Source organism: Dreissena polymorpha, unplaced genomic scaffold (assembly GCF_020536995.1).
Source record: "Dreissena polymorpha isolate Duluth1 unplaced genomic scaffold, UMN_Dpol_1.0 chrUn006, whole genome shotgun sequence".
NCBI classification, from domain to species: Eukaryota; Metazoa; Mollusca; class Bivalvia; order Myida; family Dreissenidae; genus Dreissena; species Dreissena polymorpha.
In genome coordinates this window covers 864,154-881,051 of record NW_026273320.1, presented here as the reverse complement: position 1 = coordinate 881,051, position 16,898 = coordinate 864,154, and the positions used below count along the sequence as shown (strand labels likewise).

Here is a 16,898-nt window from a genome sequence, read left to right as displayed (position 1 = left end):
TACTTATGATCAGCAAACAGCATAAAACCTGAACAGATTGCGAGTTACTCGCAGGCTGTTCTGGTTTATTCTGTTTGCACATAGCCATTTTTACTTTGCTTATAAGTGGGAAAGGGGCCCAGTGTTCCCAGAAGAAGGCTAATATAAAAGTGGCTCAGGACATTTATTTAAATTACTTATATAAAACTTTTAAGGATCATATTAAAGTATAACCTTAATATTCCTTCCCATGAATAATCTCATAACAGACAACTACTAAGAGATGAAAACTGGACCATCAAGTGTCTGGCTACTTAAAAGACATCCATCACAGAAATTCAGCATAGGCCTGTGAAATTTAGATATTAAGGAGCATGAGTTAAATGATTTCAACTATAAACACTATTTTATAACATTTCATAATCACAAAAGGAAGTGATTTTTAATTGTATTTTCAGTGTATCAGACATGAAATCAACAGTCAAGTGATCCTTCAAGTGAGACCTTCCTCAAGGATTTTACATAAAATCACATATTAAACATCAAAACTGGTTGATCTTGTACAGTAATAAACCATCTTAAAAATATCAGAAGAAACATCTTGAAGAAATATTACACCGAAAAAAATGTGTGTTTTCTCATCTTTTGTGTAAAATTATAACTAGAGTTGTCGTCAAATAACAGTGTGTTCAACTATTTTCCCATTGATAACTTAACTGACATTTTCTGTCACCTGATATAATACCCCTGAATACATATTTCATGGCAAATATTTGTAAAAAGTTACAGCTATATACACAATTGTACCTGGAAATTCATATAATTACAAGAAATGTGGCCATGCAAAAACACCAGAAAATCATCCTTTCGCCAATTAATTTATTTTTATTTCAATAATTCTGCAATCCCAAACAAGGTCTGCATTAAAGCTTACAACACACATTAAAACACAGAACCTCCATCAAAACTCTTGTAAATGATCGGAAACTATTCTTCTATTTTTAAAAACATTGACCTTGACCTGACAGGCCCCAAATGCAATCATATGCTTAGTCTGAAGGTAGGCTGCATACCAAATTTCACCACAATACCTCAAAGTAAAGTTTTAAAGTTTAAACATTGATCTAGCTATACAGTTGAAATCCCGATGGCTCGCATCGCTGGGACCGACAACAAAAGTTCGAGCCATCTGGAATTCGAGCCAACCGATTTCTTATATACTTATGTATACTAACATGAATCTACAAAGGATTTACATCTCCAGTTGAAGAGTATTCATACTGCTTTAACTCCGTACGACTTTCTGCTTTTGAATTAATAAGAACCAAATATTTACTCAATGTATGTAATCAATCTTTTAAAACAGTTAAACATAACAATCAAACAAACATCATATTATAAATGTATATTATATATTAACCCCGTTTTTACGTAGCACATTAATTACGGGTACATGTAAGGAGTAAAGTTAAAAAACAAAGTATTCATAGGCATTATGAGCACACCGCTGAAATATTAAACAGCACCACATGTATTTATTTATTAAATTGTTTTTTTCAAATTAAGAATGACATGATGTATAGATAAAAAGATTTCTATTCCAACAAGTTGACATAGTACATGTTGCGATGAAGCCATTCAAGCCATAATATTACATCATCTACCAAAAAACGCCAGATTGTGTACAAAATGTCATCTTTTACTCAAATCAAAGAACGATTGAGACGATGACATGTTTGCAATTATAGCGAGCCTTTAACAAGAGCTCATAATTTATTAACAGCTTTATGCAACCATAAGCAAGTTTGAGGCAAACGATCAAAAGAACGTGTGAAAACTGTGACCGGGACTGTCAAAACATTTCAAGCTATCCGATACTTCGACCCTGGTGAATTCCAGCCTTCCTCCAGAAATTAATATGACTATAAAGAAATACAAAATCGGTGCTTTGATGCAAACGTAAATGCAAAGTGTGACGGAATGACAGACGGACGGATGGTCCGATCACTATATGCCCTCCTTCGGGGGCATAAAAAGAGCTTCATTAAGCCTAATGGCAGGTCAGAGATGTGATCCTTGTGACCATATAGAATGACCACTAAGATATGCACTGATATTTAATTAAATGTATGTAGTAGAAATTGAGATATAGAATTATTACAAGCAAGTGTTAACCTAGTTGTGAAAAACAAAAGTTCTATGTGACTTTATCAAAATTTATATCTGTTTTACATTTTGTAAGGACAATATTACGTAACTTTTGACTTTAAATGAAGAAATTTTTTCTCACTGTCAATACATTTCTATATCATATTCAAACGCAGTTATGTATGGCAAGCGGTTCGCACATAATCCAAAGAAACTAGGTTTCTCATGAGAACCTAGGTTCTCAGAATGTGAACTTAGGTTCTAACTTGAAGATTGCACATGGCTTCAAGAACTCAAGTTTTCAAATGAGAACCTAGGTTTTTATGAGAACCTAGGTTCTCGCTTATAGATTGCACATGGCTTCAAGAACCCAAGTTTTTAAATGAGAACCTAGGTTTTCATGAGAACCTTGGTTCTCATTTGAAAACCTAGGTTCTCATGAGAACCTAGGTTCTCGGAATGAGAACCTAGGTTCTCATGAGCATCCTAGTTTCTTGCAGTTCGACCCATAATCCCAAGAAACCTAGTTTCTTGGGATTATGGTTCTCATGAGAAACTTAGTTTCTTGGGATTATATGTCGAACCGCTTGCCATGGTAATGTTCCTTCAAATGTGAGGGTACACTCCACTTACAATCCCTCTCTCTGCCCGTCAAGCAATGCCTGACAGAGTGACTTGTTCTGCGGTATGGTCTGGAGTATCTGACCGTCTCCTGTCACGTACCCGATTGCCCACTGGCCGAGACGTGTACAGCTTAATCGGAACACATAACTGAAAAGGAGTAGACATGTAAAGCTTACTTAATCTGAACACATAACTGAAAAGAATTAACATTAACCTAAACATATAACTGAAAGGAGTATAATTTAGTCTTGTGTACATTTTTTTAGGAATAAATGTCAAAATAAAAAATCTTAAATAAAATATTTTATCTTTCTTACATGATCATCTATGATTTCATTTTTTTAACAGGATATCAGCTGCTAAAAAAACTATGCAAAAGTCTTTAAACTGAGGGGAACAAAGTAAACTATCATTTTCATATATTTGCCAAATGAGACGTTTGGCCTTCAAGTCTCTTTTTCAAAGCCAATAAAAATTATACAAGACAACCACATATCATGGCCATTTATGAGTAAACCCTTTTTGCACACAAGCAAAGTGAAAATGGCTAAATGCAACCCAGAACAGCCGTTGGATAAGGCCTTTAAAACTTGAATCTAGTATGAAAGATCTTACATTTTATATGATTTACTAATGTGTCTTGGTGTATTTTTTTCTGAGTGTTGAAGGGTTAAAGAGATTGGTAGTCCTACCTGCCTGAGTTATTTGCCTATTTCTGGAGTGAAAATGGTGACACGCAAACAGCATACATGTAAAACCTAAACAGATGGCCGGTAACTCACAGTCTGTTCAGGTTTTATGCTGTTTGCTGCTCATCAGTACCCAAGGTGCACATCATAGCCATAAATGAATAATGTCAGTTTGCTGAGATATTTAGCGGTAAGTCCTACCTGCCCGGCTTGTTGGCGTATTTTTGTAGCCGTGCCTTCACCTCGTCATATGTTAGGAATGCAACGTAGCCTGGGTGGGTGACTGCTAGCACGTTCCAGTTGCGTAATAGATTGCACCAAGGTTGAAACAGTCTGAAAGGAGCAGTCACTGTTAACGACTAGTCAATACAGGACAAAAATGGCAAATGTTCTAAACTTATTCCATAGAGACTGGGTAATAAATGTGGCCTCAAGAGTGTTTTCAAGCTTTCTCTTTAGTTTTATCTAGCCTTCTTGTTTGCATCCCAACATCCCAGTTTAGAACACTGTCAAGATATCCTCTGATGAACGACTGACGATTTGCGATCACAAAAGCTCACCATAAGCAATTTGTGCTCATGAGAGCGAATGATTATAATAACAATCATTAAATAATAAAATAAGCCTGATTTGGGATTTAATCGCCAGACCTCTTAAACCAAAAGATATCACAATCGTACTAAGCACTCAGGCTTTTGCATGTAGAAAGTAGTTGAAATTTTACGTTATAAATACATGTACACGTTGCAAAAAATATCAATAAAAAGCATTACAAAGGCTTCATCATTTTTTCAAATTTTAATTTATGAGTATCAATAAACAAACATGCATTATTTTTACATTTTTCAACATCAGGAGAGTCAGTGTGCTTTTTTAAATGTAATGCATGTATGTTTTTTTTTTAATATGACAAAAATAAATTGACATTTTTCCAAACTGTAGTCCCTTTAAGGATCAGCTTTAGATTGAGAACATTCTTAGTCATGAGTCCCTGCGTTTGGAGGCCAACTGGGATTTCTCACGCTTAAGTCTCATAAAACAAGGAAGTTTCTTCAAGTGACATATTCACCTGTAGTTGTAAACTAAACAAAAGCTCTTGATAAAGCCAGACTAAAGGCATAAAATAACCTGTGGGTATTTCCCTAATTACCTTGTAACGTTCTTTAAATGTATTTATATAAATGTTTAATAAGTTGCAGATATCGCAATAGGTTTTATAATTTTTCTGCTTTAAATTAAAACGCACTATTGATTGTACATGTAAGTGTAATCTGGAAAGTTCTCTTTTTTACAAAATCTGTAATGGCAAGGGTTTAAAATGGTGCTCACAGAAACAGGAAGGCCATCACACCTTTAATGTTAACCAATTTCTCAATAGATTCACTTAATACCATTTCACCCTACAGACTAAAGTTACTCCTCACATTATATTGGAATTGCTATCCTCTTTTGATCGCACTTGTATGGTAGTCTATTATGCCTGTTAAGAGCAACTGGGAAACAGTGGATGAATAAATAAAAAATTGTATCAATACAAAAGCAATAATGTAATTGTATACTGTCTGAAAAATTAATCCATTGCCATTATGGTATAGTACCTCCGCTTCAGCAATAAAAAATTGTATATTAAAGCCCAATATTGAATAATAAGCAACAAGAGGGCCGAGATGGCCCTAGTTCGCTCACCTGAGAGGAGTCGGTTCATTCAATCTATACCAAACTTCAAACTTGACCTAGATATTGTCCAGACAAACATCGTGGTCAAGTTTCATCCTTATTGAACCAAAACTCTGGCATATGGAGTGATTTTATTTTTGTAAGATTTGACCTGGTGACCTATATTTTGAGTTGACCACCCTTACCAAACATCAAACTTTGCTTACAAAATATAAATATTATGACCAAGATTCATAAAATCTGAAACAAAATTGTGACCTCTAGAGTGTTTACAAGGATTTTGTACAATATAATGCAAATTTGGACAATCTAAGGGCAATAATTATGGCATTAATTATGAGATATATATAAAACCAATCTTTTCACCAAGATTCATGATGATTGGGCAAAAAATGTGACTTCTAGAGTGTTCACAAGCTTTTTTTACTTTATTAATATAAGAAACTGCCCCCCCCCCCCCCCTGCAGCCATGTTATTTGTGACTTCTAGAGTGTTCACAAGCTTTTTTTACTATATCAATATAAGAAACTGCCCCCCCCCCCTGCAGCCATGTTATTCAACTGACTGGAACCATTTCAAACTCAACTCTCATATCAAGGAAACAAATGTTCTGACCAAATTTCATGAAAATTGGGCCAAAAAAGTGACTAAATTTAATTCTAGAGTGTTCACATGTTTTCACTATATACATATAGAGAAAAATGCCCCGCCCACTAGCGGCCATGTTTTTTCACCAATCTCGACCATTTTTGAACTAGTCCGAGACATCAATTGAACCAATGTTTTGACCAACTTTCATGATGATTGGGCAAAAATTGTGACTTCTAGAGTGTCAACAAGGTTTCTCTATAGCCAAATAAGGAAAACTGCCCCGCCCTCTGGCGGCCATGTTTTTCAACGGATCGGAACCATTTTCGAACTCAACTCTCAAATCAAGGAAACAAATGTTCTGACCAAATTTCAAGAAAATTGGGCCAAAAATGTGACTTCTAGGGTGTTTACATATTCTCACTATATACATACAGAGAAAAATGCCCCGCCCACTGGCGGTCGTGTTTATTTGCCGATCTGGACCATTTTCGAACTCGTTCGAGATATCAATGAAACCAATGTTTTGACCAACTTTCATGACAATTGGGCAAAAATTGTGACTTCTAGAGTGTTAACAAGATTACTCTATAGCCAAATAAGGAAAACTGCCCCCCCCCCCCCCCCCCTGGCAGCCATGTTATTCAACTGACCGGAACCAGTTTCGAACTCAACTCTCATATCAAGGAAACAAATGTTCTGACCAAATTTCATGAAATTGGGCCAAAAGTGTGACTTCTAGAGTGCTCACATGTTTTCACTATATACATATAGAGAAAAATGCCCCGCCCACTGGCTGCCATGTTTTTTAACCGATCTGGACCATTTTCAAACTCGTCTGAGATATCAATAAAACCAATGTTTTGACAAACTTTCACGATGATTGGGCGAAAATTGTGACTTCTAGAGTGTTTACAAGGTTTCTCTATAGCCAAAAAAGGAAAACTGCCCCTCCACTGGCGGCCATGTTTTTCAATGTACCTGAACCACTTTTGAACTCAACCAACATATCATTAAGACAAACATTTTGACAAAGTTACATGAAGATTGGGCATGAAATGCGACTTCTACAGTGTTTACAAGGTTTTTCTTTTTTTTGACCTAGTGATATAGTATTTGACCCGGCACAACCCAGTTTCGAACTCGGCCGAGATTTCATTGGAACAAAGCTTCTGACCAAGTTTCATGAAGATGGGACAAGAAATGTGGCCTCTACACATCTCACTTTTCAGAGAAATCAAAACAACATATGTTCAGAGCAAACTTCATTGGCTTTCACAGGCTTTTCCATTTCTCTCCTGACCTAGTTTTTTACACATGACCCAGTTCCCTGCTGATCTGGTATGCCTACACTCCACACAAGGAAGTCAAGCTAAATGAACAGAACATCAAAACCTTCATTGACATTTGTACCCAACACACAATACCTGATGCAGGAAATGGACATTGTTGCAAAACCTAATTGTTTTATTTACAAAACCATGCATTTGCGTGTGCATACATATATGTGTGTGAATATTTTGAAGTTTATGTGTCCTTCCGTCCTTAGGCTGCATAATGTAAGGACCCAGAGGTTGCACCTGAGCCTGCATACCTCATTAACTATTAGACTCAATAAAGTTGGGACAATTTTTTAAATACAGCTGCAATGTCCAGCTATTGGTTCTTTACTGAAACATTTTTTATAATATTAGTGTGTTCTTGTGCTGTGGGGTGAAATAGGAGTACCTGGAGAAAACCCCACCTGTCCAGTATGGCATTTGCATACATAAAGATACTAACATTGAATTAGTTTCAAAAACGCTTCTTGATTTCCAATTAAACAAGGGCTGTTTGTAAAACATGCATGCCCCCCATATGGGCTGTCCGTTGTAGTGGCAGCCATTGTGTGAATACGATTTTTGTCACTGTGACCTTGACCTTTGACCTAGTAACCTGAAAATCAATAGGGGTCATCTGCGGGTCACGATCGATGTACCTATGAAGTGTCATGATCCTAGGCAAAAGCGTTCTTGAGTTATCATCCGAAAATCATTTTACTATTTCTGGTCACCGTGACCTTGACCTTGTTACCTCAAAATCAATAGGGGTCATCTACAAGTCATGATCAATCTACCTATCAAGTTTCATGATCCTAGGCATAAGCGTTCTTGAATTATCATCCGGAAACCATTTTACTATTTTGGGTCAGAGTGACCTTGACCTTTGACCTAGTGACCTCAAAATCAATAGGGGTCATCTGCCAGTCATGATCAATCTACCCATGAAGTTTCATGATCCTAGGCGTATGCGTTCTTGAGTTATCATCCGGAAACCATTTTACTATTTCGGGTCACCGTGACCTTTACCTTTGAGCTAGTGACCTCAAAATCAATAGGGGTCTTCTGCAAGTCATGATCAATCTACCCATGAAGTTTCATGATCCTAGGCGTATGCGTTCTTGAGTTATCATTCAAAAACCATTTTACTATTTCTGGTCACCGTGACCTTGACCTTTGACCTAGTGACCTCAAAATCAATAGTGGTCATCTGCGAGTCATGATCAATGTACCTATGAAGTTTCATGATCCTAGGCCCAAGCGTTCTTGAGTTATCGTCTGACAACCACCTGGTGGACGGACCGACCGACAGACCGACCGACCGACCGACATGAGCAAGGCAATATACCCCCTCTTCTTCGAAGGGGGGCATAATTAGTGGAAGTGTTTGACATGATAAATCACTGAATCAGCTTAACTTCTACATGATTTAGGACTGCCAATAAAATATCCAAGTTAATTTATGATAATAATCTTAGCTTAAACAATATCAAGGGTTTCACTGGCCCCAACGTTTTTATGTAAAGTACTGTTACAGTGAAGCCAACGCGGAACAAACATATTTCGCGATCCGCAAGGTCAAGGCACAACAAGTCGATGCTGAGCCGAGGCAAGCCACGATCCACGATATGACGCCAAGTAGATGGGCATCATAAACTAAAAATCTTTTAAAAATGATTAGTTAGTCAATACATTTTAAAAGAACAATTATAATAATATTTAAAATCATAATTAATTTAATGTGCGCGGATTGTATTAGCATATAAGCATATTTAATGTGTCTGGCCAAGTAAGTTTGTTTCCCGCACGTAGTGTATGTATTTCACACATAAACAAGGTCACGTAATAATGTTTTCTCACATACAAGTGTTCAAAGCTCCAGCAGATATAATTATAAATATTTTAAAATTGCATGTTGTTTTTGCTATTATATTTTAGCTGAGACAATTAGCAGTTTGAAGCCACATCAATAATCAAGACTTATTTGTTGTTTTGTTAATTATCAGCTTATTATAACTATTGTTTGAATATGCGTAAAATATAAACTCATTTCATTTTGTTCATATTATACAGTTGATATCGCTACTCATTACCCGATAATCCCGTATATTCCAGTATTTCTGGTAAATATTTACGATAAAAGTGCTCAAGAAACACAAACATTCGCCATTTTTCTTAAGTATCAAATAAATTTTTGCATTTGTTGCTATTTAAAGATGTGATGAAATAATGTCCAATCGGGGCGTGTTTTTTTTCCACTGAACACGCTTAAATCGCCTGACGTGATGTTCATGTTTTTATACAACACAAAATACACCCACACTTTCCATGCGACGTTCTACATGCCTGCTTTTTATTGAGACAAAGGATATTTTTAGCACTGTTTTTTTGACGGCTAGAATTTGTTAATGTTGCGTTAGCATTAAAATTCGGAAGCCTGTTTCGGATTACAAATTTAATAATGCTCATTTGAGAATTGAACGAAATATTTACAGTTGTGCTGAATTAATTCAACAATAATTTTGTAAAGCGCATTACGTGTCATATCGCTTATTAAAACGTGAAAATAATAACTAAGAAAGTAGCGTAAATCTAGATTTCTACGCTGCACAAGTGTACATGTAGGTGTATAATTATATTTTCACTCGATCCACTGCATACGTATGCAGCAGATTTATTCAGCAAAAGTAAGCGAGGTTAATATAGACTCGGTGTTGTTGCGCGGATCGATGCCGAGTGCCTCGACATTACGCTGCGTGATTACACGACGCGGCCGCCGAACTAACGATTCTGGCTGTGGCGTGACCGAGGATTACGTTGGTTCAGCGTTGGCTGTACTGTATTTGCCAGTTAATCCTCCCTTATTACAGTTTACAATCATGCAAGTAATTGTATTATAATAATCAGGGATTTTTCTTTCTCATTGGGAAGAGGCTAATGATTGTTGGAAGAGTTATCATTTACATAGCTGATTTGGGAAATGAAAAAGCTTAGGTGTAAATTCCGATTCAAGAGAACTTTGCATGATCTTAACTCTTTCAGTGCTGGAACCGAATTTTGAAATCCTTTGCAAACAGTTTGGATCCAGATAAGACGGTACAGAAAGTGGTGTCTCATCAGGATCCAAACTGTTTGCTATTCTGATAGTATTCTTTGAAAAAAAAATCGAAGAAAATGCTTATTTTAGAAATTCTGCAGACGAAATTTTAGCAGACGACAAATTTCCCAGCATGCAAAGGGTTAAAGAGTTTTCATTGGGAAGATGCCTATAAGCAGCCTCTGTAACATAAGGTGAAAACCCATGTGAATGCCATTGACTCTATTATTAATTGTATAAATGTCATTGACTTTTTTATTACATTTATAAATGTCATAGTTATAAACCGTACAAGAAGATGTTCAAAAGTCATAATAAGCCTTGTGCGCACAGGAAATAGAGAACAAATAATTAAAAGAGGGCCAAGATGGCCCTAGTTTGCTCACCTGAGAGGAGTCGGTTCATTCAATCTTAACCAAATGTCAAACTTGACCTAGATATTGTCCAGACAAACATCCTGGTCAAGTTTCATCATTATTTCATCTTTGAGTCATGATCAATGTACCTATGAAGTTTCATGATCCTAGGCGTAAGCATTCTTGAGTTATCATCCGGAAACCATTTTTCTAAGTTGAGTCACCGTGACCTTGAAAGCCAGTGTGTGAATTCGTTTTTTGGCACTGTGACCTTGACCTTTGACCTAGTGACCTGATGATCAATAGGGGTCATCTGCGAGTCATGATCAATATACCTATGACGTTTCATGAACCTAGGCATAAGCGTTCTTGAGTTATCATCCAGAAACCATTTTACTATTCCAGGTCACTGTGACCTTGACCTTTGACCTAGTGACCTGAAAATCAATAGGGGTCATCTGCGAGTCATGATCATTGTACCTATGAAGTTTCATGATCCTAGGCACAAGCATTCTTGAGTTATCATCCAGAAACCATTTTACTATTTCAGGTCACCGTGACCTTGACCTTTGACCTAGTGACCTGAAAATCAATAGGGGTCATCTTCGAGTCATGATCAATGTACGCATGAAGTTTCATGATCCTAGGCATAAGCATTCTTGAGTTATGATCTGGAAACCATTTTACTATTTCGGGTAACCGTGACCTTGACCTTTGACCTAGTGACCTGAAAATCAATAGCGGTCATCTAAGAGTCATGATCAATGTACCTATGAAGTTTCATGATTCTAGGCCTAAGCGTTCTTGAGTTATCATCCGGAAACCATTTTACTATTTCAGGTCATCGTGACCTTATCCTTAACCCTTGACCTTATATTATACCACTTTTAAACTCAACCAACATATCATTAATACAAACATTTTGACAAAGTTACATGAAGATTGGGCATGAAATGTGACTTCTACAGTGTTTACAAGGTTTTTCTTTTTTTTGACCTAGTGACCTAGTTTTTGACCCGGCACAACCCAGTTTCGAACTCGGCCAAGATTTTATTGGGACAAAGCTTCTGACCAAGTTTCATGAAGATGGGACAAGAAATGTGGCCTCTAGAGTGTTTTTGAGCAAATGTTTACGGACGGATGGACGCACGGACATACGACAGACAAAGACCGGTCACAAAAGCTCATCTGAGCAATCAGGTGAGCTAAAAATCATCAAATATAATGCCAACATAATTGACACAGTATGCAGATGCTGCATAAATGTTTCAGAATGTCATTCAACTTAGTGCCATACAAAAGTAATTTCGAAAAAGAAAATTACATACATGTATCAAACATCTGAACACCAAAGATGGCAATTCAAATTACTACTTCCTTATTTACATAGTAAAATTTGGCCAAGGTCAGATCTTGGACATTCATTATTTTAGAATTCTCCTATTTTACTGGCAACAATTATAATTCTTATAAGTGGTGTTTGAGACAGTTTGTCCCAGTTCTTGTAAAGAGACTGTACATTTTCATAGATGATGACCGTTTATCCGATAATTACCCCAATAAAACTAGTTAATAGTAGTGCAATCATATTCTGTAACACTAACAAGTTTCAGTGGTTTCAGTTTTGCTTTTGGAGCTGCAAAAAATCGTGATAATGAATATTGGCTGAATGTAACTTTGTTCAAATGATCACAATGTGAATCATTTTAATCCATTTTAAATTTAACTGTTATTATTAAAAAACAAACCTTTTCGTCTCAAATGTATATGCTTGCATACGTATTCAGAATTGAAAGCAGAATGTCATGACGACCCAAATACGCACATTTTATTGCAGCATATATACGTGTAAAAAATTCTTTCTACGTTTGAAGTTAATACAATTTATATTATAACGTTAAACAAGAGTGCCAAACTGTCACAAAATACGCCCGTTCAAAGGTTTTGGACACCATGCTCAATGCTTGAAATGCACTAAGTGACCTCGCATGGCTCAACATTAACAGTTGTCCTATTGCCCCTGGCAAGTAAAAGTTGGGTCCGGGCAAGTTATTTTATAATCTAGTTGTCCACCCAGGCAAGTGCAAAAAAGAACAAAGAGCATTAAATTTAGACTTTAATTACAGTACAGCTAAAGCGGTACAAACATAATCCGCGGCTACGCCACGGCCAGATTATTAGTACGCGGCGGCCGAATCGTGTGTTCACGCGGCGTATCGCCGTGGCACTCGGCATCGATCCGCGCAACGACGCCGAGTCTGTGTTAACCTCGCGTACTTTCGCGGAGTAAATCCGCCGCATACGTACGCGGCGGATCGAGTGAAAAGATATCCACCTACATGTACATACATGTATGTGTAGCGTATAATTAATTACGCGCAACTGTTAATGTTTCGTTCGATTATCATTATTTAATTTGTAATCCGAAACACACTTCCGAATTTTAATGCTAACGCGACCTTTGACAAATTCTAGCGTCAAATAAACAGTGCTAAAATATCCTTTGTTTCATAAAAAGTGCGCGAAAATTATGCAGACATGTTGAACGTCGTTTGGAAAGTTTGGGTGTATTTTGTGTTGTATAAATACATGAACATCACGTCAGGCGTAAATCCCGTGTTCAGTGGAAAAAAAACGCCCTGATTAAACGTTATTTCATCATCTCTATAAATATTAACAAATGCCAAAATGTATTTGATACTTAAGGAAATATCGAGAATGTTTGTGTATCGTAAATATTTACCAGCATTTGCTTTAAAACTGGAATATACGGGATTATCGGGTAAATTAGTAGCGATATTAACTGTATAATATGAACAAAATAAAACGTGTTTATATACGCATATTCAAACAATAGTTATAATAAGCTGATAATTAACAAAACAACAAATATGTCGTCACCGTCTTGATTATTGATGTGGCTTCAAACTGCTAATTTTCTCAGCTTAAATTTAATAGCAAAATCAACATGCAATTAATTTATAAATCCACCATATGCTGGAGCCTTGACCACTTTTATGTGCGAAAACATAATTACGTGACCTTGTTTATGTGTGCAATACATACACTACGGGCGGGAAACAAACTTAATTGGACAGACACATTAACTATGCTTACATGGTAATGCTAATACAATCCGCGCACAATAAATTTATTATGATTTTAATTATAATTTTAATTGTTCTTTCAAAATTTGTTAACTACATGTAACTAATAATTTTAAAAAAGATTTTTTATTTCATGATGCGCATCGACTTGGCATCATGTCGCGGATAGCGGCATGCCTCGGCGGACAGATGCGAAGTTTCGCGGCGAAATGCGACTTGCCGCCGCATACTGACGCGGCTTCAACGACTGATGCGGCATCGACTCGTTTCGCCTTGCCGCCCCGGATCGCGAAATACGTTTGTTCCGCTTTGGCTGTACTGTAGACTATAATTGCTGTAATCATTTTGTTAAATGTGCAAAAATAAAAAAGGTTTTATGGTGTATCATTTTGATCTTCATTAAAAAAATATGAGGTTTACAGTTAATGTGATATTTCATGTTCGGACAAGTGACTTTACGTTCAGGGCAAGTAGATTTTCTAAGTACTTGCCCGGCAGGGCAAGTTGGTTTTTAGGTTGAAGTTGAGCCCTGCCTCGAGACCTAGTTATTGACCCCGCATGACCCATATTTGAACTTGACCTAGATAGCATTTAGATGTAACATCTGACTAAATTTGATGAAGATTAGATGAAAACTACTTCAATTAGAGAGCGGACACCAGTAACCTCGTGACCTAGTTTTTGACCCGGCATGACCCATATTTGAACTTGACCTACATATCATCTAGACACAACTTCTGACCAAATTTGGTGAAGATAGGGTGAAAACTACTTCACTTGAGAGCGAACACCATGCTTTATCCTTGAAATGCACTAAGTGACCCCGTGACCTAGTTTTTGACCCGGCATGACACATATTCGAACTTGACCTAGATATTGTCTAGACACAACTTCTAATCAAGTTTGGTAAAGATCAGATGAAAACTAGAAATGGCGCGGCAGAGGCCGACGCGTATCCCCACGCCGAATGTTTGACCTAGGTGTGCCCCAGGGTTGGTAATGGGGCCATGCATAGCTGAGATTGACCGTATTGTCATAAGACAAGTTCATCATCAATTAGAAGTGAATTGGTGTAGAAATGAAGAAGTTATAGTAAAAGGCAATTTTGGGTGGGTGTGACATATGTGGGCAGGGCGCCCCAGGGTTGGTAATTGTGCCATGCATAGTTGAGATTGACCGTATTGTCATAAGAGAGGTTCAGTATCAATTTGAAGTGAATCGGTGTAGAAATGAAGAAATTATAGTAAAAGGCAATTTTGGGTGGGTGTGGTCTATGTGGGCGGGGCGCCCCAGGGTTGGTAATGGGGCCATGCATAGTTGAGATTGACTGTATTGTCATAAGAGAAGTTCAATATCAATTTGAAGTGAATCGGTGTAGAAATGAAGAAATTATAGTAAAGGCAATTTTGGGTGGGTGTGGTCTATGTGGGCGGGGCCCCAGGGTTGGTTATGGGGCCATGCATAGTTGAGATTGACCCTAATGTCATAAGAGAAGTTCAGTATCAATTTGAAGTGAATCCGTGTAGAAATGAAAAAATTATAGTAAATGGAATTTTTTGGTGGGTGTGGCCTATGTGGGCGGGCGCCCCAGGGTTGGGATTGGGGCCATGCATAGTTGAGATTGACCCTAATGTCATAACAAAAGTTCAGTATCAATTTGAAGTGAATCCGTGTAGAAATGAAAAAATTATAGTAAATGGAAATTTTTGGTGGGTGTGGCCTATGTGGGCGGGGCGCCCCAGGGTTGGGAATGGGGCCATGCATGGTTGAGATTGACCGTATTGTCATAGGTGAGGTCCAGTATCAATTTGAAGTGAATCGGTGTAGAAATAAAGAAGTAAATGTAAAATAACCTAAAAAAATGAGTGATAATTTCTGACGCGGCCCCACCCCAACCCCTATAACTTTTGACCCAGGGGTCAGATCAAAATTCCAAATAGTGCAGGGTCGCACATATGCTCATAGCTACCATGTGTGTAAATTTCAAGGTTCTAGTGCTTTTAGTGTAGGAGGAGATAGTGGCCAGGACGGACGGACGGACGGACGGACGGACGGACGGACGGCGGAGATCACCACAATATCCCCACCTTTTTTTCAAAAAGCGTGGGGATAACTATTTGAATTAGTGAGTGGACACTGCTGTGGATGCCCCCCAACACCCGCCCGCCCGCCGCCCACCAAGGGTGAAACTATAATACGTCCCGTTTTTAAAAACAGGCGTATAAAAAAAGACTTTCAATGCAAATGCAAGAAATTATGCTTGTTTAAAAATAATTGTATTCTTACGCAAACTATATCATAGTTTATTATATACCTGTTTAATGCTTTTAACAAAATACAGGTATCAATCGTTGAAATAAAAAATCCCGTATTACGCTACTCGCTGTTTCCAATTCCGTATTACCATACTAGCCGGCCTACTTCGACCCATTTTATGACGTCACATTACATCACATGCATCGAAAATAGAAATATTTTATATTACGAAATATATTACGTAGTACATCGTGTGACGTCATTTCTGTGACAAAACACAATAGTTTTATCTAAACTCTGTGAGGACATGTCGGACGTGGTGTTTTTTAACAGTAAACTATGTGTTAAAAACGTATTTTGGAGTGTGTGTTTATCATGCATAAATGTATATTTTGATAGGAATAAAATAAAATAGTGTGGTTTAAACTAAGTTTTGGTAAAGACATGGAAGATAGAAGTGGAAGTGCATATCATTTAAACGTTTTTGTTATAAACATCAGATTAAAGTTGTCAACTTAATATGTTATAAAAATTGAATTAACGATGGCATTAAGGTAAGCGTGTCAGAAACCTGTGTTTTCCCGGTTCGAATGTTTACACGTTAATTTACATAAACTGTATTCATACACGTCTTAAATAAACTATGGCGTACAGTTTTAGTCATTGTTTTGTCAGTTTTGTTAAAGTAAAAAATACATTTGTTAACTGTTTTTGTTAGTTGTTGTATATAATAAAAGGAATATTACGCTAGTCAATTGTTTCAAGTGTTTGTATCACTCTCGTGGCTTGTGCTATTTCGTATCACACTCGAGGCTCCGCCTCTCGTGTGATACGTCATTACACAAGCCACTCGAGTGATACAAACTCTTGGAACAATTGACTAGCGTAATATTCCGTATGTACGCACAGTCAAGAAGTAAGCCTACACATCCCAATACAGATGACAACATGTCATAGTAGTTTTGTCATGGTATTTATACAATACTAATTCAGTTGATAGTTTTCACAATTTATTTATAAATCAAAGTAGACCTTTATTTCAGAAACTTTGTTCACAA

The 16,898-nt window shown here is 37.1% G+C and overlaps 1 protein-coding gene across 4 annotated transcripts in view; it reads right to left on the bottom strand.

Annotated features, from left to right (window-relative positions):
* Positions 1–16,898, bottom strand: part of LOC127863358 (E3 ubiquitin-protein ligase CBL-B-like) — a 63,932-nt gene that overhangs the window by 17,207 nt on the left and 29,827 nt on the right. For all 4 annotated transcript variants that reach the window (XM_052402829.1, XM_052402830.1, XM_052402831.1 and 1 more), the window contains exons 3-4: positions 3,642–3,773; positions 2,761–2,898 (exon numbers count right to left, since the gene is read on the bottom strand). In XM_052402829.1, the coding sequence (XP_052258789.1) occupies positions 2,761–2,898; positions 3,642–3,773 (270 nt within the window). The remainder of the gene's footprint in view (positions 1–2,760; positions 2,899–3,641; positions 3,774–16,898) is intronic.